Source organism: Amblyomma americanum, chromosome 2 (assembly GCF_052857255.1).
Source record: "Amblyomma americanum isolate KBUSLIRL-KWMA chromosome 2, ASM5285725v1, whole genome shotgun sequence".
Classification (NCBI taxonomy): Eukaryota; Metazoa; Arthropoda; class Arachnida; order Ixodida; family Ixodidae; genus Amblyomma; species Amblyomma americanum.
Window position 1 is genome coordinate 214,657,040 of NC_135498.1, and position 24,534 is coordinate 214,681,573.

Below are 24,534 nucleotides of genomic sequence, written 5' to 3' on the forward strand. Positions count from 1 at the left end.
GGCATAGTCACTTTTTGGGGTGTAGTCACACTCTTTTGCTGCGGACTTGCCAGTGGTTGCTATCCATGATGTGGCGCCTCAGTGTCATCCCCACGAACTGCATCTTGGAGGCATTGTGGTTCTGATTGGAACAGGACCAAGTTGCGCCGGTTGCACTATAGGATTGCTCCCTCCCCTGCCTCAACTGTGAAACATCTTGGACGCTGTGAAGGGCTGAGAACGGTTGCCTTGGCCCTTTCTGGTTTTATCCACACCCGTGCACCATCTTGAAGTGTTGGGAGGTCTCTGGTGCGATGTCGCAGATTGAAATTGGCTGCCTCTTTTTTTCTTGTAGCGTATGTCTTTGTCACTTACATCTTGTTGCGCTTCTTTTGCTGGCAGTATTTGTTCTTCCTCCTTGGGCGGCCTTGTTCGGAGTCTTCTGCCCATCAGAAGCTGTGCAGGGCTAAACCCTGCGACGCCCACTGTATCTCTGTAGTTCCAAAGAGCCAGGTAAGGGTCTGCTGCCTTTCGGAACAAGCTCTTCACAGGGCGCACCATGCGCTCAGCCTCGCTGTTAGACTGAGGATACTTTGGGCTGCTTGTTACATGTTCAATGCCGTATGAAGCCATGAAGTGCATGAATTTCTTGGACTGGAATGGAGGCCCATTGCTGGATCGCAGCACTTTCGGGATGCCATGCCGTGAGAAAATGCTTTTTGTGATTTCGATGACTCGGCAGGCTGTTGTTGTGTTCAGGCTGGCCACCATGGTGTAGCGGGAGTAGTAGTCAGCTACAAGAAGGGAAGTCTGTCCACTTGGATGAAACAAGACTGTGCCAGGCACTTCCCACAGATGATGTGGAAGCACAGCGCTGCAGATTGGCGCTGCTGGAATCACTCGATATGAAGCACACTGCTCGCACTTAGGGACGAGTACCTTGATGTCTGAACGAATGCCAGGCCACCACACTGACTCACGGAGCTCGAGACCTGCATTTGTTGATGCCTTGATGACCTTCATGAATCAGCGCCAACACACTTGACCGTAAGGCAGCTGGCACAGCCATGCACACACCTTTCAGATGAAGGCTATTGCAAACCGAGAGCTCGTCAATGATAGCTGCATACTTTACAAGATGCAACGGAAGCTTGTCTTTCTTTGGGAAGCCACTCTGGCAGAGAGAAATCAATGTGCTGCTCTCACCATCCTGTGCTTGCACCCTCTTAGCATCTTCTGTCTGTAGTGCTGCTACTGCTGCGCCTCCTGCGATGCCTCCATGGCAAACACTTCGATTGTTTCCACAGGATGAGGAGTATCGGCTAGCTCTGTAGAGACATGTTACAATGTGTCGGCTGTGGCAAGCAGCTTTCCCAGGACGTAGTGCATGTTAAACTGGTATGCCATCACTTCATATGCGCCATCACTTCGCATCAGTCGCATACGCTGGATGCGAGGTGGCAAGGTGTCCAGGTCTAGTTTTCCAAATAGTAAGACTAGTTTCAACTGTTTCAACTTCAAAAAACAGGCCTCGTACAAACTCGTGAAACCTCTGAATGGTCCACACAACAGCTAAGGCCTCCATTTTGGTTTGGCTGTACGTTTGCTCTTTTGTTGTCAAGGGCTGTGAGGCGGATAAAATAGAACGCCTGTCTCCTGAAGGTTGCATTTGTAGAAGGACAGCACCAAAGCTGAAGGAGCTTGCATTGGCAGAGATGATTGTTGGGTAAGCAGCATGGTACTTTGCCATGCTACGGTCAAAGGTCAGCATGTCTTTCACTGGAGCAAATGCAGACTCTTGTTCGTGAGACCATGTCCATGCCGCGTTCTTCCCCAGAAAAGCCCTGATAGGGGCTTCTGAGGCATGTGGGAGAAAACGGCCCAGGTGATTGAGCATGCCGAAGAGTCGCCGCACACCAGCTACGTCTGTGGGCGGACTCATGTCCTTCACTGCCTTTAACTTGTTGAGGTCTGTGTGGGTGCCTCGTGCCGACACATTAACCCCAACGAAGGGAACTCCTGTCTGGCAAAAGCAGCATTTATCCTCATTCAAGGTGATTACAGCTTGAGAAATGAAGTTCGACAAGGTAAGTTGTTGGGCGAGTTGGTTTCTATATTCCATAACTACAGCGCAACGAACGGGACGTAGAAGGACACACGCAGGGACACAACACAGCGCTGACTCACAACTGAAATCTTTATTAGCTGCCAGCTGGAATAAGTACCCGACTGGCGGCCAGAAATGGAAGGCAATGCACACAAGTCACAAATATATATAAAAAAAACTGGAACTAAAGCATATGACGAAGTAATACCGTTCAGATGAAGTAATAGCATTTCTAAAATGCAATTACAATAGGAAACTTTGGGGATTTCCTATTGATCTGAAAGACCTTTACTACACTATTCCTCAGGCTGAAATTGTCTTCTGTTATTCACTTCATTGACCAGTATGGCGCCATTGCATTCCAGAATGAGTGCGGGATTTGCACAGGCAGCTTTCTCGAACTGCTATCTTGTCATCGAGAGTCCACTTTTGCCCAGTGGAATGGTGATGTTTACATTCAAAAAGATGGTATCTGTATTGGTTCATGCCTTGCACCCATCCTTAGTGACATGTTCCTGGCTTTGCGCGACCAAATATTAAATGAGCGGTTCGAAGGGTCCCATGTTTGTGGCATTTTTAGGTTTGTAGACGACTTCTTCGTGTTTTTAAAATGTTACAAGCTCGAATTCGAGCAGCAGTTCCTTCATGTTTTTTCAGTGTTCTCTGAGTGCCTGAAGCCGATGATTTTTAACACACGAAGTACCACTTAATGATTTTATCAGGCTTTTAGATGTCTCACTTCAATTCACTTCATCCCATGTATGTTGGGCTTTTGAGCCCCGTGGTCAAAAACCCATCCTGCCATATTCATCAGCCCATTCGAAGCTCGTGAAAAGAGCAATCGTGCATTCAGTTTTTGACAATGTTTTAAAGAAATCATGTGAGCACAGGTTGGAGCAAAGTTTCCACAACCAAGTAGACCGTTTGACGCAGGCTGGTTACCCTTCAGAAGTTCTGGTTTCAGTCGCAGAAAAATTGCAGAAAAAGTTGAGGCCTGATGGCAATAGCAAAATTAACAAGGAGAAAAAGAGGAAAGTTGCCGTTGTGCCATATCTGCATCAGGTCTCACACAACCTGAAGAGAATTGGAAAGCATGTGGAGGTTGATGTTGTGTTTTCGGCACCTATTTGATTGTCCAGCCTGGTGAAGAAAGTTAATTCGGCCAACAGTGAACCACGCGGCTGCTTGAAAAGGCATGCAAAACAATTTCTCCCCTGCCGGGAGGGAGTCATCTACTCTTTGCCGCTATCATGTGGGAAGCAATACATCGGCCAAACCGGCCGATGTATCAACGAAAGATTAGAGCATGACTATAAAGTCACATGTTGCCTCATAGTAGGGCACGTAGCCAAACACTGCAGAAGCTGCAAAAGTGATGATGATGATGATGACGAAGATGACATCGATGCCTGCAAGCCACTGTACAACGAGTGCGTTGTGATAGGTAGGAACCGCGACTCGCTGACAAGAGAAATTTTAGAAGCACACATGATAGCAAGGCTCCCAAAAGATTGTATAAGCGCACCCTCCGAATCGCTATCAGAAAAAGAAAAACGATGCCTCGACTGCGAATGCTGACACGCATGTGCTTTTACTTCGAGTTTTTTTTTATATATTTGTGACTTGTGTGCATTGCCTTCCATTTCTGGCCGCCAGTCGGGTACTTATTCCGGCTGGCAGCTAATAAATATTTCAGTCGTGAGTCAGCGCTGTGTTGTGTCCCTGCCTGTGTCCTTCTTCAACGCCCCGTTCGTTGCACTGTAGTTAAGAATACAGCATGAGAAAGCCTTGCGAGGACTTCTTGGTGGCGAGCGTCTTGTTCCTCAAAAGAACGGCCGAAAATTATGACATTGTCAGTCATGCAGATCGTGCCTTCAAGACCTTCCAGAATTGTAGACATTTGCTTTGGAAAAATTCTGGTGCTGATGTGATGCCAAAGGGCATCTGACAAAAGCAGTTACGCACGAAAGGCTTGACGAAGGTTGTAAGCGCCTGCAATTCTTCCGCAAGCTTGACATGATAAAAACCAGATGTCGCATCCAGTTTTGTGAATATCTTCACATCTCCCAGAAGGCCAAGGACTTGGTGTACAGTTGGCAGATCGTAGCATTCCCGCAAGATGACTTTGTTCAATTTTGTGAGGTCGACACACAGCCTGTGGCCCCCAAAAGATTTAGGGACGACCACAAGATCTGCTCACCATTGTGTTGGCCTATCTACCTTACGTATCATTCCCTTTTGTTCCAACTTCTGAAGCTCTGCCTTAACAACTTATCGAAGTGGGATAGGAATGCGTCCTGGCACACTGAGGGAATAGGGCACCGCATCCGGCTGGAGACTTACCAAGCTGGTACTCTTGGGAAAGAGTGCTGAGTCCTTTGAACAGATTATCAGATGGCTTGACAGAGACCGTGTTGACAAACTTGTTGACAAGCCCAATAGCGGTACTGATAGGGCCTTGACAGCATACAAGCGTTCAACGATGGACTTACCTTTCCATAGCAAAGACTCTGTGAAAGATCCCAGGACATTGAGAGGCTGCTCTCCCGGACACGAGGGGATGCTGTCGACTCTGTCTACGGCTTGTGGAAGGTTCAGGAACGTATCTGAAACGGCAGAAACTTCTGCACCCGAGTCGACTTTGAAGACTTCAGTGTAGTCGTCAACTGTGATTTCGACGTACTTGGCTTTGCCCGAGCGGTGAACTGTATCCAGCTGGATTGCTTACATCCTGGCCTGTCTTGTCGTCCGAACGCAACAAATGTCCACAAAATGGCCTTTTTTTTTTTTGCAGTAGTTGCACTGCAAGTTGTGCGCTTGGCACTCAGAGTGGGTATGTGGAACGCGACCACAGAAATCATACGAATTATGGCTGGCGGCTTTCTGCCTTTCTGCTATCGCCTCGGTACATTTGTCCCATCTCTGCTGGAACTGACAGTACTTGGCTGCGGCCGCAGCTGCCGTGGTGGCTCAGTGCCTATGGTGCTTGGCTACTGACCCAAAAGACGTGGGTTCTATCTTGGCCGCGGCGGTAAAATTTCGATGGAGGCGAAATTCTAGAGGCCCGTGTACTGTGTGATTTCAGTGCATGTTAAAGAACCACAGGTGGTTGAAATTTCCGGAGCCCTTCACTACGGAGTCCCTCATAGCCTGAGCCGCTTTGGGACGTTGAACCCCCATAAACCAGTGCTTGGCCGCGTAGATGTTTAGTGCCCCTGGCGCTGTAGCCTGTGCCCCTCGCTTACTGTTCTGTTTTTAGGCGTCTTCCGCTTGCCTTGCTTGAATCCACGCCTTCTTGAGGCTCAGCTGAGGGTTCCTGCAAACCTTGTTGGCGAGCAAGGAATCCCGCAGTCCCTCTATGAAATGGTCACAGACAAGGCGTTCTTCGACTTCAGCAGTAGGGTATTTGCACCTTTTATGCAGTTTGCAGAGTTCCACATAGTAGCTGTCCACAGTTTTACCCGGTCGCTATACTTGATAATGAAACTGCGCTGACTTGTAAACTTCATTTACAGGGCGAACGAAATGCGCCTTGAACTTATTGACTGTACTAAGGGAGTAATTACTCATTGGCATCCACCCAAGGATGCCAAGGAGTAATTACTCATTAGCATCCACCCAACGATGTAGCCTTACAAAGAAAAGCCATACAACTTTCTCAGAAACCTCGTAGTTAAAGAAAAATGATTGAATATTTATTGACTATGGCCGTGTAGTCGCAAAAAGTGGACGAGCGTCCGGGCCCATACAATACAGCAGAGTCCGAAATTGAACATCTCTCGGCGCTTAAAGCATCTCCCTTGAAGCACATGTGGCGATGCTACATTGAGAATTAAGTTCATCACTGTCACTTTTATAACAAACAGCTGGACATTTGTAGCGAGCAGTTCAAATGACATTAATGCACACTCAGCACTCTAAAAGCTATAGCAAGTTCGCGACAAAAGATGCCTTGAAAAGAAAGTGAACTGTGAATACGTTTCCTCGTTCAGGGGGCCAACAGACCAGAATTTTTCACGAAACCTTTCCTCATTCATTCGTAAGCGAATCATGAGTGCCTGTTGCAGCTATCGTAGTGCAAGCCATCAGACGCATACATGCGACTAAATACACTGAACGCCTCACCGCTTAAACAAAGACTATGGGTAAGCTTCAAGGTTGTCCCTGCCACTATAATGAAGTTGCGCAGACACACTGCAGGAAGAAAAACTTGTTTCAAAAAGAAACAAGAAACCTGCTTTTGCAAGCACCTAAGGTTATTGGCAGTAACCATGTTATGATTGTGCACGTGTTCCTTTCACATCAGAACACCTTAGCCTTCTCGTGGTGCTTGGTGGCATCAAACCTGGGCCTGGTCCAGCATTTAGGGGAATCCCCCAAGGGGGAGTAGGTTTGTAATTACTCAGTAGCTTCCACCCAAGGAAGTTTTTCAATAATATCCGGGGAGTGCCGGCTGCTTGGTGATCGTGAAGGCAATCCTGCTGTGGAAGGCAGCGGCGTCTGTTCTTCTTGTGCACACCAACTGACGGCAGTGTCCTTACGAGTAGCCTGTTTGAATGTTTCCATCACATATTTCTGGCTGTGGGTGCGCATATGTTCCAGATCTGGAGCTCCATCCACCTCGGGTGCATTTGCAGCCACTGTCCTGAGAGCATTTGTCTTTACGCTGTTGAAGGAATGCATTCTAAAGTAAGGACGCTCATGAGACATAGCCACCAATTACTTTCCGCAACCACAGGGAGCTCTGTACCACGACCACCCCATGCGCACAACTTGATTGCCATCAAGTGGGATGGTGCTAAATGAAACGCCATGCAGGCACTCTGTGAGCTTCTGTATAAGGGCTGTAGGAAAGGCACAGAAACAGTCCTACAGTTTTTCATTTTAAGCCAGCCAGAAGACGCGACACAAAGGAAGAAGCAAACAAGACGAGGCTGGACTAACAACTGAAGTTTTATTGAAAGGAAGAAAACAACGAAGACTCGCACTGAGATGCGCGCGCACATAAGCCGTATCAGTGAAAGGGCACACAAAAAATTTTTTCAATGTCAGGGTCTTACTAACAAGTTATCTAAAAAGGCAAATTCCTTAGCGTGAAGGTTTACCGACGGCTTAGCCACACACGTGTCCTTAGCCTTAGCAATGTAGAAGGCTTCAACTATCTCGCGACAGATTTGTTTTTCATTTCTATAAACTACAGTAGTGTCGCTGAAGTCAGGCGTGCAAAGAGACAGATCATCGTCCGATTTGCATTCTCGAGATTGCACGTGCAACGCCAGATTAGAGTTCACCTTCCCACCCAGAGAGTTAGAATGCTCCGTCAGGCGCACATTTAGACATCTGCCCGTCTGCCCGTAGTAGCATCGACCACAAGGCAGCGGAACGCGATACACCACATTCTTTCTGCAAGGGGTGAGCCGTGTCTTATGTGACACTGTGCATCGGGAACGATCACTTGATGTTTTATCAAGCCTCCTTTTTACGCTGGCGCACAAGCCTCCTATCTTGTTTTTAGCTGTGAAGACAACGCCAACGTCATACTTCGCCGCAAGTTTCTTGAGTCGGTGTGAAACACCATGAAGGTAGGGAATGGCGGCCACCTTTTTTCGCCGCACCTCCACGTCAGCATCTTCCGGCCCCGTGTTGCTCTTTCTCAAGCGAGTCAAAACACGTTCAGACAAGCGGGCAAGGTGGGCAGTTGGAAACCCAGCTGCCATTAACTTTGAAACCTGCTGCGAGAATGAGTCCTCAACGCGGTGATGGCAAGACTTACGTAAAGCGGACTTGATGCATGCGACTGCCAGGCCATCCTTTACCAACCTCGAGTGGTCAGACTGATAGCTAAGCAGAGGCTTCCCTGACCTGGGGCTGTAGCCCCAACATACGTGATCGTCCCCAAAGCACAGGTCTAAATCAAGAAACTGCAAATGGTTATCTTTAGGAAATTCAGACGTAAAAGACAGGCCCTGACCGCCCTCCTTGAACAATCCTAGAACATCTTGTGCCAACCTATCAGAGTCATCCTTGCCTAAGAAAATCAAGTAGTCATCAACGTAGCGAAACGCTACTACGCCGATGGCTTCCAAACCAGGTTGTAAAGCAGTGTCAACTTTGGAAAGAAAAATGTCGCTGAGCAAAGGTGCGACCTGTGACCCTATGCAAACGCCTGACCTCTGGACGTACATGCTGTCTTGCCAACAGACAAACGTGGAGTTGAGGTAAAAAGACAACAGCTCCATGAAGCTAGCCACCGATACACCGCACGCATCAATGAAATCCTGTTCATCATTATCCACCGTGATGCAATCTTGCACACACCTTAGAAGTCTGTCCTGTGGCAATGAATAGTAAAGGTCCTCCACATCGATGCTCATTGCTGAGCACGTGCCCGGGTTCTTGTCCATAAGAAACTGGATCACAGTAGAAGAACTTTTGATTCCAAGTTCTTCTACTGTGATCCAGTTTCTTATGGACAAGAACCCGGGCACGTGCTCAGCAATGAGCATCGATGTGGAGGACCTTTACTATTCATTGCCACAGGACAGACTTCTAAGGTGTGTGCAAGATTGCATCACGGTGGATAATGATGAACAGGATTTCATTGATGCGTGCGGTGTATCGGTGGCTAGCTTCATGGAGCTGTTGTCTTTTTACCTCAACTCCACGTTTGTCTGTTGGCAAGACAGCATGTACGTCCAGAGGTCAGGCGTTTGCATAGGGTCACAGGTCGCACCTTTGCTCAGCGACATTTTTCTTTCCAAAGTTGACACTGCTTTACAACCTGGTTTGGAAGCCATCGGCGTAGTAGCGTTTCGCTACGTTGATGACTACTTGATTTTCTTAGGCAAGGATGACTCTGATAGGTTGGCACAAGATGTTCTAGGATTGTTCAAGGAGGGCGGTCAGGGCCTGTCTTTTACGTCTGAATTTCCTAAAGATAACCATTTGCAGTTTCTTGATTTAGACCTGTGCTTTGGGGACGATCACGTATGTTGGGGCTACAGCCCCAGGTCAGGGAAGCCTCTGCTTAGCTATCAGTCTGACCACTCGAGGTTGGTAAAGGATGGCCTGGCAGTCGCATGCATCAAGTCCGCTTTACGTAAGTCTTGCCATCACCGCGTTGAGGACTCATTCTCGCAGCAGGTTTCAAAGTTAATGGCAGCTGGGTTTCCAACTGCCCACCTTGCCCGCTTGTCTGAACGTGTTTTGACTCGCTTGAGAAAGAGCAACACGGGGCCGGAAGATGCTGACGTGGAGGTGCGGCGAAAAAAGGTGGCCGCCATTCCCTACCTTCATGGTGTTTCACACCGACTCAAGAAACTTGCGGCGAAGTATGACGTTGGCGTTGTCTTCACAGCTAAAAACAAGATAGGAGGCTTGTGCGCCAGCGTAAAAAGGAGGCTTGATAAAACATCAAGTGATCGTTCCCGATGCACAGTGTCACATAAGACACGGCTCACCCCTTGCAGAAAGAATGTGGTGTATCGCGTTCCGCTGCCTTGTGGTCGATGCTACTACGGGCAGACGGGCAGATGTCTAAATGTGCGCCTGACGGAGCATTCTAACTCTCTGGGTGGGAAGGCGAACTCTAATCTGGCGTTGCACGTGCAATCTCGAGAATGCAAATCGGACGATGATCTGTCTCTTTGCACGCCTGACTTCAGCGACACTACTGTAGTTTATAGAAATGAAAAACAAATCTGTCGCGAGATAGTTGAAGCCTTCTACATTGCTAAGGCTAAGGACACGTGTGTGGCTAAGCCGTCGGTAAACCTTCACGCTAAGGAATTTGCCTTTTTAGATAACTTGTTAGTAAGACCCTGACATTGAAAAAATTTTTTGTGTGCCCTTTCACTGATACGGCTTATGTGCGCGCGCATCTCAGTGCGAGTCTTCGTTGTTTTCTTCCTTTCAATAAAACTTCAGTTGTTAGTCCAGCCTCGTCTTGTTTGCTTCTTCCTTTGTGTCGCGTCTTCTGGCTGGTTTAAAATGTATATTTACCAACTCGCCCAGTCCTCAACCTTGTTGAGTCCTACAGTGAGTGATTACCTGGATGGTATATAGTAAATGAAGGCTCAAAGAATGGGCAAAAACAGGCAGTTTTAGAAATAAAGAGTGCGCTCGCTGGTTTTTGTGAGTTATGCATAGTAAACTGTAAGTAAACTGTAAATGTGTAGTAAACTGTAAATTGTACCAGCCCATAGCAACTAATGGCCAAAAGGCATCCATAGTGCAGGATTACGGATGAATTTAGACCACCTGGGGGTCTTAGCACGGAGTGACATCGCACAGAACACGAGCGCTTATTCATAACAACTGCACCTGGGATTTTATCACAGCTGCGCGCTTGTTTCAAGGTATGGGGTGGGCAGAGCAGCTTGTTCTGTAATGTGGGTGGTGGGGGTTGCTCACACCAAGCTTAGGACTATGCAATAAATTAATTGAGATTACGTAAAGGAGACGAGAGATAGGCATTTCATCACTCGTCACCCCAATGCAAGAATTTTTAAGCTAGCATCAATAACAACGTAGATATAGACAATTAAAAATTACGCTCCTCCTCTCCCCTCTCAACTCGTACACGCGGGGCACCAGGCAAAAATAAAGAAAACAGGTCTGGGACTGGGCCCTGCCTTTGAGTACGTCATCAGATGACGTTCGCTTTGCAACTTCCGGTTGTCGCTCCTAGCCCCCCAGCAGCAGCGTCGGCAGCGTGGCGGCATATCTCCGGTCTCTCTTCGCCTTCCTGGATTGCGGCGCGCATCGGGTTTATTGCTTGTCGTCTGTTGTAGTTAGCAGTAATAAACCCGGACCTCGAGGCGCGACTGCTCGCTTTTACAGCCGCGATGGGCATCGAGCCCTATGCGTGCCCATGAAGAGCCGTGCGAGTGGCTCTGGAACTCCCGACAGAAGGAGGCGGCAGAGGAAAATTGAAACCATATGCGCGAAGGCAATGCCCTGGCCCGCGCTTGCCTGAGAGGGTCGTGCGGCGGCACGAGCAGACGATTTTCACGGCTACCGGAAGTGTGCCCGTGACGTCGTGGCTGCCGCGGCTCCAACGAATGACAGCGTGTGGTGACCTGGCGACGTCTTTGGTATTGTAACGTCTTTCTTCCACGATTTTAGTTCCAAAATCGGTCACTACGAGCACACCAATCGGCTCGCGAATTTTAAAAAACACGTTTTTTTAATTTATAATAAATTGCCGGCTCCGTTCTGAAGACTTATACTCAGTGTGAATGCTCATTAGCATCATTTCTAAACATAGAAAACATTTACAAGCGACTTTGAATTCTTTGCATAGTCCCTTTAAAGGCCTAGCAGATAACACCCCTGCAGCAGGCACCACTGCTCTGAGCAGTCTGTTATTAAAAAATTGGAGGGCTGTAGAGCTTTGGCAGTAGCTTGTAACCAGGACGCATGCTTTTCTTTGTGGATGCGTATCCTTAGGCACATTGTGTGGAAGCATCACTGTGATGTCATCTTCTCCTCTGGCAGGGCGACAGTTGAAAACCACATGGACAGCCCGGAGTCCAGTCTTCCCCCAGTAACTGTCACCATTGCAAACAACGATATTGACTTCATCATCAGGTATGTCCTGGCCCCTGGCATGAAGTGGGCCCTCCAAGCATGATTTACGGTAGCCCTCAGGCGGGACACGAAGCTCTTGCAGTGCAAGTGTAGCCTGACCTTCAGTGTAGCGGACCAATCGAGCACCATTTTCGATGTGTGGGGGATTTGGTTATTTGATTCCTCTGTTGCGGCATTACAGGGCAAACAAATATAATAAAAATCACGCTGAAGTATTTTCGATGAGCCACTGGAATGCTAGTGGGCTGATGGTGGTAACAACCTCGGTGGGCAGTCCATTACAGACCTCTGCTATGTGCAGGAAAAATGACTGCTGGCTCATATCAGTTATCAGGTATTTTCCAGTATCGGCTCATTTTTAATTGACCTCGCATTATCCTACAGATACCTTGCTTGAAACCAGTTGCTGGGCAAGTTGGTGTTTCATGCCTTCATCCACACTGCATGAAGACGAACACGGACAAGAGGGGAGACACCACAGATACCTTGGCCTCCATCCCACGTTCAAAACTTCTGCACTAAAGCCTCGTGCCCACCCGGATACCTGTGCCACAACTTGAAAGCCGCATCCCCTGACGTGAAAAAACTAGCATATTGTTACGCTGCATAGCGGCTTACTGAGGACTTCGAGGAAAAGAGGACATAGGCGCGTGCAGACTGATATATGCTCTGAGCCGTTTGCGACCAGCTTTTATTCGTCGAGCTCTCACTTGTATTAAAACCATTTGATGCGCTACAATATATATCGCTGATTTGCCTAAAACTAGAACATGTGTCATCCATTTGGCACCCATCACAAGCGTATCTCATTGCTGACCTTGAAGCTGTGCAGAATTGCAGCACCATCGGATATATAGAATCTCAAATTTCAAGGTAAACGAGCATCACCACACTGAAACAGTCCCTTGCCTTTTCGTCACTCATGTCACACCACATCATATCTCTCCTCTGTCTTCATCATTTCTGTTATCACCCATGCATGAGGCACACAAAGCTACAGCTCCTGCACTGGACGTCTGGCCACCTAAGCCATAACCATAGCATTGAACGCATCAACCGTCACACCTTAGCACTGAAGTCTTCATTTTTCCCGGACACAGTTGCACTATCGAATGGCCTGCCAAATACAGTCGCATTATGCACTGACTGCAGATAATTCCGTAAAAAAAATAAACAACCATTTTTTGTGGGAAATCATTTCTTCCATATTCACCTCGGCACTTCAAACAGCTGTTTGTTTAGGACAAGCTGTCGGGCTAGTTGGTGCTGATCCATTGTTGTTGACAGCGCTTAAACACACGCACGAAAGACGGAAAAAAGAAAGACTATGTCACAGGTGCCGACTTTGTTGTTACTCTTCTTTTTAACCTTTGCACTGCTCTCGTATTGCTCAAGTGTTCCATATATAAATTTTGTTCATTTAACAAGATCATTTACCTGCTGCATATTGTTATTTTGTCTTGTACCCTTCTGACATGATGGGATTCCATCAGACACTTGACTTCAAGCATATTCCTTCGCCTGCGGCGAACCCATAATCACTGAATCATTGGAAACAAGGCTCCCTGGAGGAAGCCGAAACACATTTCCATCTCCTTTCGTTTGGCTGACGCGATGTGCTTTTTTCGTGATGGGATTCCATCAGACGCTTGACTTCAAGCATATTCGTCCGCCTGCGGCAAGTACATAATCACTGAGTCATTGGAAACAAGGCTTCCTGGAGGAAGCCGAAACACATTTCCATCTCCTTTCGTTTGGCTGACGCGATCTGCTTTTTTCATGATGGGATTCCATCAGACGCTTGACTTCAAGCATATTCGTCCGCCTGCGGCAAGTACATAATCACTGGGTCATTGGAAACAAGGCTTCTTGGAGGAAGCCGAAAAACATTTCCATCTCCTTTCGTTTCGTTGGCGCCATCTCCATTTTTTCATGATGGGATTCCATCAGATGCTTGACTTCAAGCATATTCATCTGCCTGCGGCAAGCCCTTAATCATTGATTCATTGGAAACAAGGCTCGCTGGAGGAAGCCGAAACATATTTTCATCTCCTTTCATTTGGTTGATGCCACCTGCTTTTTTCATGATGAGATTCCATCAGACGCTTGACTTCAAGCATATTCGACCGTCTGCGGCAAGCCCATAACCACTGAGTCATTGGAAACAAAGGTCCCTGGAGAAAGCCGAAACATATCTCCATCTCCTTCCGTTTGGTTGACGCCACCTGCTTTTTTCATGATGGGATTCGATCAGACGCTTGACTTCAAGCATATTCGCCCGCCTGCGGCAAGCCCATAACCACTGAGTCATTGGCAACAAGGCTCCCTGGAGAAAGACGAAACATATTTCCATCTCCTTCCGTTTGGTTGACGCCACCTGCTTTTTTCATGATGGGATTCGATCAGACGCTTGACTTCAAGCATATTCGCCCGCCTGCGGTAAACCCATAACCACTGAGTCATTGGAAACAAGGCTCACTGGAGGAAGCCGAAACATATTTCCATTTCCTTTTGTTTGGTTGACGCCACCTGCTTTTTTCAAGATGGGATTCCATCAGACGCTTGACTTCAAGTATATTCGTCTGCGTGCGGAAAAACCCATAATCACTGAGTCATTGGAAACAAGGCTCCCTGGAGGAAGCCGAAACATATTTCCATCTCCTTTCGTTTGATTGACGCCACCTGCTCTTTTCATGATGGGATTCCATCAGACGCTTGACTTCAAGTATATTCGTCTGCCTGCGGCAATCCCATAATCACTGAGTCATTCGAAACAAGGCTCCCCAAAGGAAGCCGAAACATATTTCCATCTCCTTTCGTTTGGTTGACGCCACCTCCTTTTTTCATGATGGGATTCCATCAGACGCTTGGCTTCAAGCATATTCGTCTGCCTGCGGAAAACCCATAACCACTGAGTCATTGGAAACAAGGCCCCCTGGAGAAAGCCGAAACATATTTCCATCTCTTTTCGTTTGGTTGACGCCACCTGCTTTTTTCATGATGGGATTCCATCAGACGCTTGACTTCAAGCATATTCGTTTGCCTAAGGCAAGCCCATAATCACTGAGTCATTGGAAACAAGGCTCACTGGAGGAAGCCGAAACATATTTTCATCTCCTTTCGTTTGGTTGACACCACCTGCTTTTTTCATGATGGGATTCCATCAGACGCTTGACTTCAAGCATATTCGCCAGCCTGCGGCAAACCCATAACCACTGAGTCATTGGAAACGAGGCTCCCTGGAGGAAGCCGCAACATATTTCCATCTCCTTTCGTTTGGTTGACGTAACCTGCTTTTTTCATTATGGGATTCCATCAGACGCTTGACTTCAAGCATATTCGCCCGCCTGCGGCAAACCCATAACCACTGAGTCATTGGAAACAAGGCTCACTGGAGGAAGCCGAAACACATTTCCATCTTCTTTCGTTTGGTTGACGTAACCTGCTTTTTTCATTATGGGATTCCATCAGACGCTTCACTTCAAGCATATTTGCCCGCCTGCTGAAAACCCATAACCACTGAGTCATTGGAAACAAGGCTCCCTGGAGGAAGCCGCAACATATTTCCATCTCCTTTCGTTTGGTTGACGTAACCTGCTTTTTTCATTATGGGATTCCATCAGACGCTTGACTTCAAGCATATTCGTCTGCCTGTGGCAAGCCCGCAACCACTGAGCCATTGGAAACAAGGCTCCCTGGAGGAAGCCGAAACATATTTCCATCTCCTTTCGTTTGGTTGACGCCACCTGCTTTTTTCATGATGGGATTCCATCAGACGCTTGACTTCAAGCATATTCATCTGCCTGCGGCAAGCCCATAACCACTGAGTCATTGGAAACAAGGCTCACTGAAGGAAGCCGAAACATATTTCCATCTCCTTTCGTTTGGTTGACGCCACTTGCTTTTTTCATGATGGGATTCCATCAGACGCTTGACTTCAAGCATATTCATCTGCCTGCGGCAAGCCCATAACCACTGAGTCATTGGAAACAAGGCTCACTGAAGGAAGCCGAAACATATTTCCATCTCCTTTTGTTTGGTTGACGCCACTTGCTTTTTTCATGATGGGATTCCATCAGACGCTTGACTTCAAGCATATTCGTCTGCCTAAGGCAAGCCCATAATCACTGAGTCATTGGAAACAAGGCTCACTGGAGGAAGCCGAAACACATTTCCATCTCCTTCCGTTTGGCTGACGCCACCTGCTTTTTTCATGATGGGATTCCATCAGACGCTTGACTTCAAGCATATTCGTCTGCCTGCGGCAAGCTTGTAACCACTGAGCCATTGGAAACAAGGCTCCCTGGAGGAAGCCGAAACATATTTCCATCTCCTTTCATTTGGTTGACGCCACCTGCTTTTTTCATGATGGGATTCCATCAGACGCTTGACTTCAAGCATATTCATCTGCCTGCGGCAAGCCCATAACCACTGAGTCATTGGAAACAAGGCTCACTCAAGGAAGCCGGAACATATTTCCATCTCCTTTCGTTTGGTTGACACCACCTGCTTTTTTCTGATGGGATTCCATCAGACGCTTGACTTCAAGCATATTCGTCTGCCTAAGGCAAGCCCATAATCACTGAGTCATTGGAAACAAGGCTCACTGGAGGAAGCCGAAACATATTTCCATCTCCTTTTGTTTGGTTGACGCCATCTGCTTTTTTCATGATGGGATTCCGTCACACGTTTGACTTCAAGCATATTCGTCTGCCTGTGGCAAACCCATAACCACTGAGTCATTGGAAACAAGGCTCCCTGGAGGAAGCCGAAACATATTTCCATCTCCTTTCGTTTGGTTGACGCCACCTGCTTTTTTATGATGGGATTCCATCAGACTCTTGACTTCAAGCATATTCGTCTGCCTGCGGCAAACCCATAACCACTGAGTCATTGGAAACAAGGCTCCCTGGAGGAAGCCGAAACATATTTCCATCTCCTTTCGTTTGGTTGACGCCACCTGCTTTTTTATGATGGGATTCCATCAGACTCTTGACTTCAAGCATATTCGTCTGCCTGCGGAAAACGCATAACCACTGAGTCATTGGAAACAGGGCTCCCTGGAGGAAGCCGAAACATATTTCCATCTCCTTTTGTTTGGTTGACGCCATCTGCTTTTTTCATGATGGGATTCCGTCACACGTTTGACTTCAAGCATATTCGTCTGCCTGTGGCAAACCCATAATCACTGAGTCATTGGAAAGAAGGCTCACTGGAGGAAGCCGAAACACATTTCCACCTCCTTTCGTTTGGCTGACGCCATCTGCTTTTTTCATGAAGGGATTACGTCAGACGCTTGACTTCAAGCATATTCGTCTGCCTGCGGCAAACCCATAACCACTGAGTCATTGGAAACAAGGCTCCCTGGAGGAAGCCGAAACATATTTCCTTCTCCTTTCGTTTGGTTGACGCCACCTGCTCTTTTCATGATGGGATTCCATCAGACGCTTGACTTCACGTATATTCGTCTACATGCGGAAAAACCCATAACCACTGAGTCATTGGAAACAAGGCTCCCTGGAGGAAGCCGAAACATATTTCTATCTCTTTTCGTTTGGCTGACGCCATCTGCTTCTTTCATGATGGGATTCCATCAGACGGTTGACTTCAAGCATATTCGTCTGCCTGCGGCAAGCCCATAATCACTGAGTCATTGGAAAGAAGGCTCACTGGAGGAAGCCGAAACACATTTCCACCTCGTTTCGTTTGGCTGATGCCATCTGCTTTTTTCATGAAGGGATTACGTCAGACGCTTGACTTCAAGCATATTCGTCTGCCTGCGGCAAACCCATAACCACTGACTCATTGGAAACAAGGCTCCCTGGAGGAAGCCGAAACATATTTCCATCTCCTTTCGTTTGGTTGACGCCACCTGCTCTTTTCATGATGGGATTCCATCAGACGCTTGACTTCACGTATATTCGTCTACATGCGGAAAAACCCATAACCATTGAGTCATTGGAAACAAGGCTCCCTGGAGGAAGCCGAAACATATTTCTATCTCCTTTCGTTTGGCTGACGCCATCTCCTTCTTTCATGATGGGATTCCATCAAACGCTTGACTTCAAGTATATTCGTCTGCGTGCGGAAAAACCCATAATCACTGAGTCATTGGAAACAAGGCTCCCTGGAGGAAGCCGAAACATATTTCCATCTCCTTTCGTTTGGTTGACGCCACCTGCTTTTTTCATGATGGGATTCCATCAGACGCTTGACTTCAAGCATATTCGTCTGCCTGCGGGAAACCCATGCCCACTGAGTCATTGGAAACAAGGCTCCCTGGAGGTAGCCGAAACATATTTCCATCTCCTTTTGTTTGGTTGACGCCACCTGCTTTTTTCATGATGGGATTCGATCAGACGCTTGACTTCAAGCATATTCGCCCGCCTGCGGTAAACCCATAACCACTGAGTCATTGGAAACTGTGGGGACCTGCCCTGCAGCCCCTGAGTTTGCTTTCCCGCGAGGCACCGTGCAGCGGCGGTCTCACCTCGAGGCTGAGCGGATTCCCTTGTCAGTTACATTAACTGGCAAGAGAGGGCGCCAGCGTCGCTGCGCGGGAGACTGCTGAAGCCTGCCCGCGGGAGATGGGCTCTCTTCGGCCGGGATAATGAGCCTGAGCGGACGCGTCGCTCGGGGCTCCTTTCTTCGCCGACGGGGCGAAGAAGCGACGGGGAGACAGGCTCCCGTACTCGTCCCGTCCGGCCCGCGGAGTTTATATCCCTTGCCCTAGCACGGGCGAACATTCGCTCGGAACCTTGCTGGTGAGTCGGACGCCCTCGATTCATTAGCATACCTTGTTGCTAGCTGGCGTTATTGTTTCTGTAGCAATAAATGCCTGTTTGTGTCAGCCAATGTGTCGTTCCTTTGTTCCCCCAGAGCAAGGCCCGCCGTGGTCGGCGAGCGCTCGGTAGCGTACGCGATCACGGGGGGGGGGTCCGGGCGGCTTTGAACCGTGTCAGCCGCGATTGAGTGGGGAGAAAGTACTTATCTCCCCATGTCAACCCCACATCTGGCAGCCCAACGTGGGGCCTGCTCTTGGAACATTGGACGACTGTCGGTTCGGTTCGAGGAACGCTCTTTGTCCGGACTTGACAAGTGCTAGGCCTAGAGTGAATTTTGATCGCTAGGACCTGTGGCATGCTTTCTTGAGTGCGAGGTGTATTGCGCTGCAGCATGTTTGAACTTCTCGACATGCTCAGCACATTTTTTTTTTCCTGGAGTTTCTTCGTGAGAATGACTTGGTCCGCATCGAGGGAGTTCGAGGCCTAGCGCCCGCAGAGTCGCCGAGCCCGAAGCGAGTGAGTACGGAAGCCGCGTGGGTGGTCCGAGTTTCTGTATATATTTTCTCTACTATCTCTTTTTCGACTCTGGGAGTCGCGGCTCCGGGAGCTGGGTGGCCTGGGGCCACGGGTGCCGCTACGAGCTCGCTGGTATTGCAGCTCGGCACTTGGCGCTCCGACGCCGTCCGATACGGTGGGCGCCGACCGCTCAGAAGCTGCTTTGTGCAGTGAGCGGGGTAGGACCACCCCACAAAGCCGATGTCTCCTCGCGGCTGCGCGCACAGAACCCGTTTCGGGTCTTTGTTGTGGTCACGGTCGTTGTCGGAGTGGTCGTTAGGCCTGAGGCTTTTCGGAGCTGCCTGCACCACATTAAAAGAGACATGACCACCGGACCGTGACGTTGAGAGGGGGCGCACTTTGCTGCCCGTCCGTTTTTTTTGTAACCTCGCACGAACTGAGCAGTCTCGTTCAACTCAAGAAAGGGCTTTGTTCACTCGAACTTTGCGTTTGCACAGCCGCCGACACGTTTTGCTAGCGAGTTAGGCATTGTGCCACGAGGCCCTTGCGGATGCCGTTTCCCCTCCCGTGACCTACGTTAAAGGCACGCCGAGAGCGTTTCGACAAATTTGCAGATCCGGTGGAGCCACCCAGGCTTGCTGACCGGTGCACATCGTCTCGCTGCCACCTGCTGCGACGGAGCGGCCTGTATCCTGTTCGCCGCATCCATCCGGGGCAGCTGTGGCGAGACCAGTCAGCAGTCACCTCCGGCTGCTGCTGCCCTGGCGACTACTGCAGGATCCTGGCCTGCAGTTTTCCCACCGGCCTTCGATTCGCGGGCCTGCGGACACGGTAGTCCGCGGGCCATACGAGTCGTCCCAGCGGAGACCTTCACGCCGCCTTCGGAATACCGCGGAAGTCTGCGTGGACGCTGTCGGCGTGACCTCCGCTGCAAGACGTGCCTCAAAGACATGAAGACCAGGAGACTCCTCCATAGCATGTACTTTCAGGCGCGTGGGTCTATTAAAGGTTGAGGGGATGTGGGGACCTGCCCTGCAGCCCCTGAGTTTGCTTTCCCGCGAGGCACCGTGCAGCGGCGGTCTCACCTCGAGGCTGAGCGGATTCCCTTGTCAGTTACATTAACTGGCAAGAGAGGGCGCCAGCGTCGCTGCGCGGGAGACTGCTGAAGCCTGCCCGCGGGAGATGGGCTCTCTTCGGCCGGGATAATGAGCCTGAGCGGACGCGTCGCTCGGGGCTCCGCTCTTCGCCGACGGGGCGAAGAAGCGACGGGGAGACAGGCTCCCGTACTCGTCCCGTCCGGCCTGCGGAGTTTATATCCCTTGCCCTAGCGCGGGCGAACATTCGCTCGGAACCTTGCTGGTGAGTCGGACGCCCTCGATTCATTAGCGTACCTTGTTGCTAGCTGGCGTTATTGTTTCTGTAGCAATAAATGCCTGTTTGTGTCAGCCAATGTGTCGTTCCTTTGTTCCCCCAGAGCAAGGCCCGCCGTGGTCGGCGAGCGCTCGGTAGCGTACGCGATCACGGGGTGGGGTCCGGGCGGCTTTGAACCGTGTCAGCCGCGATTGAGTGGGGAGAAAGTACTTATCTCCCCATGTCAACCCCACAAAACAAGGCTCACTGGAAGAAGCCGAAACATATTTCCATTTCCTTTTGTATGGTTGACGCCACCTGCTTTTTTCAAGATGGGATTCCATCAGACGCTTGACTTCAAGTATATTCGTCTGCGTGCGGAAAAACCCATAATCACTGAGTCATTGGAAACAAGGCTCCCTGGAGGAAGCCGAAACATATTTCCATCTCCTTTCGTTTGATTGACGCCACCTGCTCTTTTCATGATGGGATTCCATCAGACGCTTGACTTCAAGCATATTCGTCTGCCTAAGGCAAGCCCATAATCACTGAGTCATTGGAAACAAGGCTCACTGAAGGAAGCCGAAACATATTTCCATCTCCTTTCGTTTGGTTGACGCCACCTGCTTTTTTCATGATGGGATTCCATCAGACGCTTGACTTCAAGCATATTTGTCTGCCTAAGGCAAGCCCATAATCACTGAGTCATTGGAAACAAGGCTCACTGGAGGAAGCCGAAACACATTTCCATCTCCTTCCGTTTGGCTGACGCCACCTGCTTTTTTCATGATGGGATTCCATCAGACGCTTGACTTCAAGCATATTCGTCTGCCTGCGGCAAGCCCGTAACCACTGAGCCATTGGAAACAAGGCTCCCTGGAGGAAGCCGAAATATATTTACATCTCCTTTCGTTTGGTTGACGCCACCTGCTTTTTTCATGATGGGATTCCATCAGACGCTTGACTTCAAGCATATTCGTTTGCCTAAGGCAAGCCCATAATCAATGAGTCATTGGAAACAAGTCTCACTGGAGGAAGGCGAAACATATGTTCATCTCCTTTCGTTTGGTTGACACCACTTGCTTTTTTCATGATGGGATTCCGTCAGACGCTTGACTTCAAGCATATTCGTTTGCCTAAGGCAAACCCATAACCACTGAGTCATTGGAAACGAGGCTCCCTGGAGGAAGCCGCAACATATTTCCATCTCCTTTCGTTTGGTTGACATAACCTGCTTTTTTCATTATGGGATTCCATCAGACGCTTGACTTCAAGCATATTCGACCGCCTGCGGCAAACCCATAACCACTGAGTCATTGGAAACAAGGCTCCCTGGAGGAAGCCGCAACATATTGCCATCTCCTTTCGTTTGGTTGACGTAACCTGCTTTTTTCATTTTGGGATTCCATCAGACGCTTGACTTCAAGCATATTCGTCTGGCTGCGGCAAGCCCATAATCACTGAGTCATTGGAAACAAGGCTCACTGGAGGAAGCCGAAACACATTTCCATCTTCTTTCGTTTGGCTGACGCCATCTGCTTTTTTCGTGATGGGATTCCATCAGACGCTTGACTTCAAGCATATTCGTCTGCCTACGGCAAGCCCATAACCACTGAGTCATTGGAAACAAGGCTCACTGAAGGAAGCCGAAACATATTTCCATCTCCTTTCGTTTGGTTGACGCCACCTGCTTTTTTCATGATGGGATTCCATCAGACGCTTGACTTCAAGCATATTTGTCTGCATAAGGCAAGCCCATAATCACTGAGTCATTGGAAACAAGGCTCACTGGAGGAAGCCGAAACACATTTCCATCTCCTTCCGTTTGGCTGACGCCACCTGCTTTTTTCATGATGGGATTCCATCAGACGCTTGACTTCAAGCATATTCGTCTGCCTGCGGCAAGCCCGTAACCACTGAGCCATTGGAAACAAGGCTCCCTGGAGGAAGCCGAAATATATTTCCATCTCCTTTCGTTTGGTTGACGCCACCTGCTTTTTTCATGATGGGATTCCATCAGACGCTTGACTTCAAGCATATTCATCTGCCTGCGGCAAGCCCATAACCACTGAGTCATTGGAAACAAGGCTCACTGAAGGAAGCCGAAACATATTTCCATCTCCTTTCGTTTGGTTGACACCACCTGCTTTTTTCTGATGGGATTCCATCAGACGCTTGACTTCAAGCATATTCGTCTGCCTAAGGCAAGCCCATAATCACTGAGTCATTGGAAACAAGGCTCACTGAAGGAAGCCGAAACATATTTCCATCTCCTTTCGTTTGGTTGACGCCACCTGCTTTTTTCATGATGGGATTCCATCAGACGCTTGACTTCAAGCATATTTGTCTGCCTAAGGCAAGCCCATAATCACTGAGTCATTGGAAACAAGGCTCACTGGAGGAAGCCGAAACACATTTCCATCTCCTTCCGTTTGGCTGACGCCACCTGCTTTTTTCATGATGGGATTCCATCAGACGCTTGACTTCAAGCATATTCGTCTGCCTGCGGCAAGCCCGTAACCACTGAGCCATTGGAAACAAGGCTCCCTGGAGGAAGCCGGAATATATTTACATCTCCTTTCGTTTGGTTGACGCCACCTGCTTTTTTCATGATGGGATTCCATCAGACGCTTGACTTCAAGCATATTCGTTTGCCTAAGGCAAGCCCATAATCAATGAGTCATTGGAAACAAGGCTCACTGGAGGAAGGCGAAACATATGTTCATCTCCTTTCGTTTGGTTGACACCACTTGCTTTTTTCATGATGGGATTCCGTCAGACGCTTGACTTCAAGCATATTCGTTTGCCTAAGGCAAACCCATAACCACTGAGTCATTGGAAACGAGGCTCCCTGGAGGAAGCCGCAACATATTTCCATCTCCTTTCGTTTGGTTGACATAACCTGCTTTTTTCATTATGGGATTCCATCAGACGCTTGACTTCAAGCATATTCGACCGCCTGCGGCAAACCCATAACCACTGAGTCATTGGAAACAAGGCTCCCTGGAGGAAGCCGCAACATATTGCCATCTCCTTTCGTTTGGTTGACGTAACCTGCTTTTTTCATTTTGGGATTCCATCAGACGCTTGACTTCAAGCATATTCGTCTGGCTGCGGCAAGCCCATAATCACTGAGTCATTGGAAACAAGGCTCACTGGAGGAAGCCGAAACACATTTCCATCTTCTTTCGTTTGGCTGACGCCATCTGCTTTTTTCGTGATGGGATTCCATCAGACGCTTAACTTCAAGCATATTCGTCTGCCTACGGCAAGCCCATAACCACTGAGTCATTGGAAACAAGGCTCACTGAAGGAAGCCGAAACATATTTCCATCTCCTTTCGTTTGGTTGACGCCACCTGCTTTTTTCATGATGGGATTCCATCAGACGCTTGACTTCAAGCATATTTGTCTGCATAAGGCAAGCCCATAATCACTGAGTCATTGGAAACAAGGCTCACTGGAGGAAGCCGAAACACATTTCCATCTCCTTCCGTTTGGCTGACGCCACCTGCTTTTTTCATGATGGGATTCCATCAGACGCTTGACTTCAAGCATATTCGTCTGCCTGCGGCAAGCCCGTAACCACTGAGCCATTGGAAACAAGGCTCCCTGGAGGAAGCCGAAATATATTTCCATCTCCTTTCGTTTGGTTGACGCCACCTGCTTTTTTCATGATGGGATTCCATCAGACGCTTGACTTCAAGCATATTCATCTGCCTGCGGCAAGCCCATAACCACTGAGTCATTGGAAACAAGGCTCACTGAAGGAAGCCGAAACATATTTCCATCTCCTTTCGTTTGGTTGACACCACCTGCTTTTTTCTGATGGGATTCCATCAGACGCTTGACTTCAAGCATATTCGTCTGCCTAAGGCAAGCCCATAATCACTGAGTCATTGGAAACAAGGCTCACTGGAGGAAGCCGAAACACATTTCCATCTCCTTTCGTTTGGCTGACGCCATCTGCTTTTTTCATGATGGCATTCCATCAGACGCTTGACTTCAAGCATATTCGTCTGCCTGCGGAAAACCCATAACCACTGAGTCATTGGAAACAAGGCTCCCTGGAGGAAGCCGAAACATATTTCCATCTCCTTTCGTTTGGTTGACGCCACCTGCTTTTTTATGATGGGATTCCATCAGACTCTTGACTTCAAGCATATTCGTCTGCCTGCGGCAAGCCCATAATCACTGAGTCATTGGA

General features: G+C 48.7%; 1 protein-coding gene across 7 annotated transcripts in view; it reads left to right on the plus strand.

The window, feature by feature from the left end:
• LOC144122130 (branched-chain alpha-ketoacid dehydrogenase kinase-like) overlaps positions 1-24,534 on the plus strand; it is a 124,117-nt gene that overhangs the window by 54,991 nt on the left and 44,592 nt on the right. For 4 of the 7 annotated variants that reach the window (XR_013312813.1, XM_077655675.1, XM_077655673.1 and 1 more), the window contains one exon: positions 11,585-11,677. The exons of the other annotated variants lie outside the window; for them this stretch is intronic. Coding sequence is in view for 3 of the 4 variants with exons in the window: in XM_077655675.1 (XP_077511801.1) it covers positions 11,585-11,677 (93 nt within the window). In the remaining variant the exon portion in view is untranslated. The remainder of the gene's footprint in view (positions 1-11,584; positions 11,678-24,534) is intronic. 7 annotated transcript variants of the gene reach the window in all.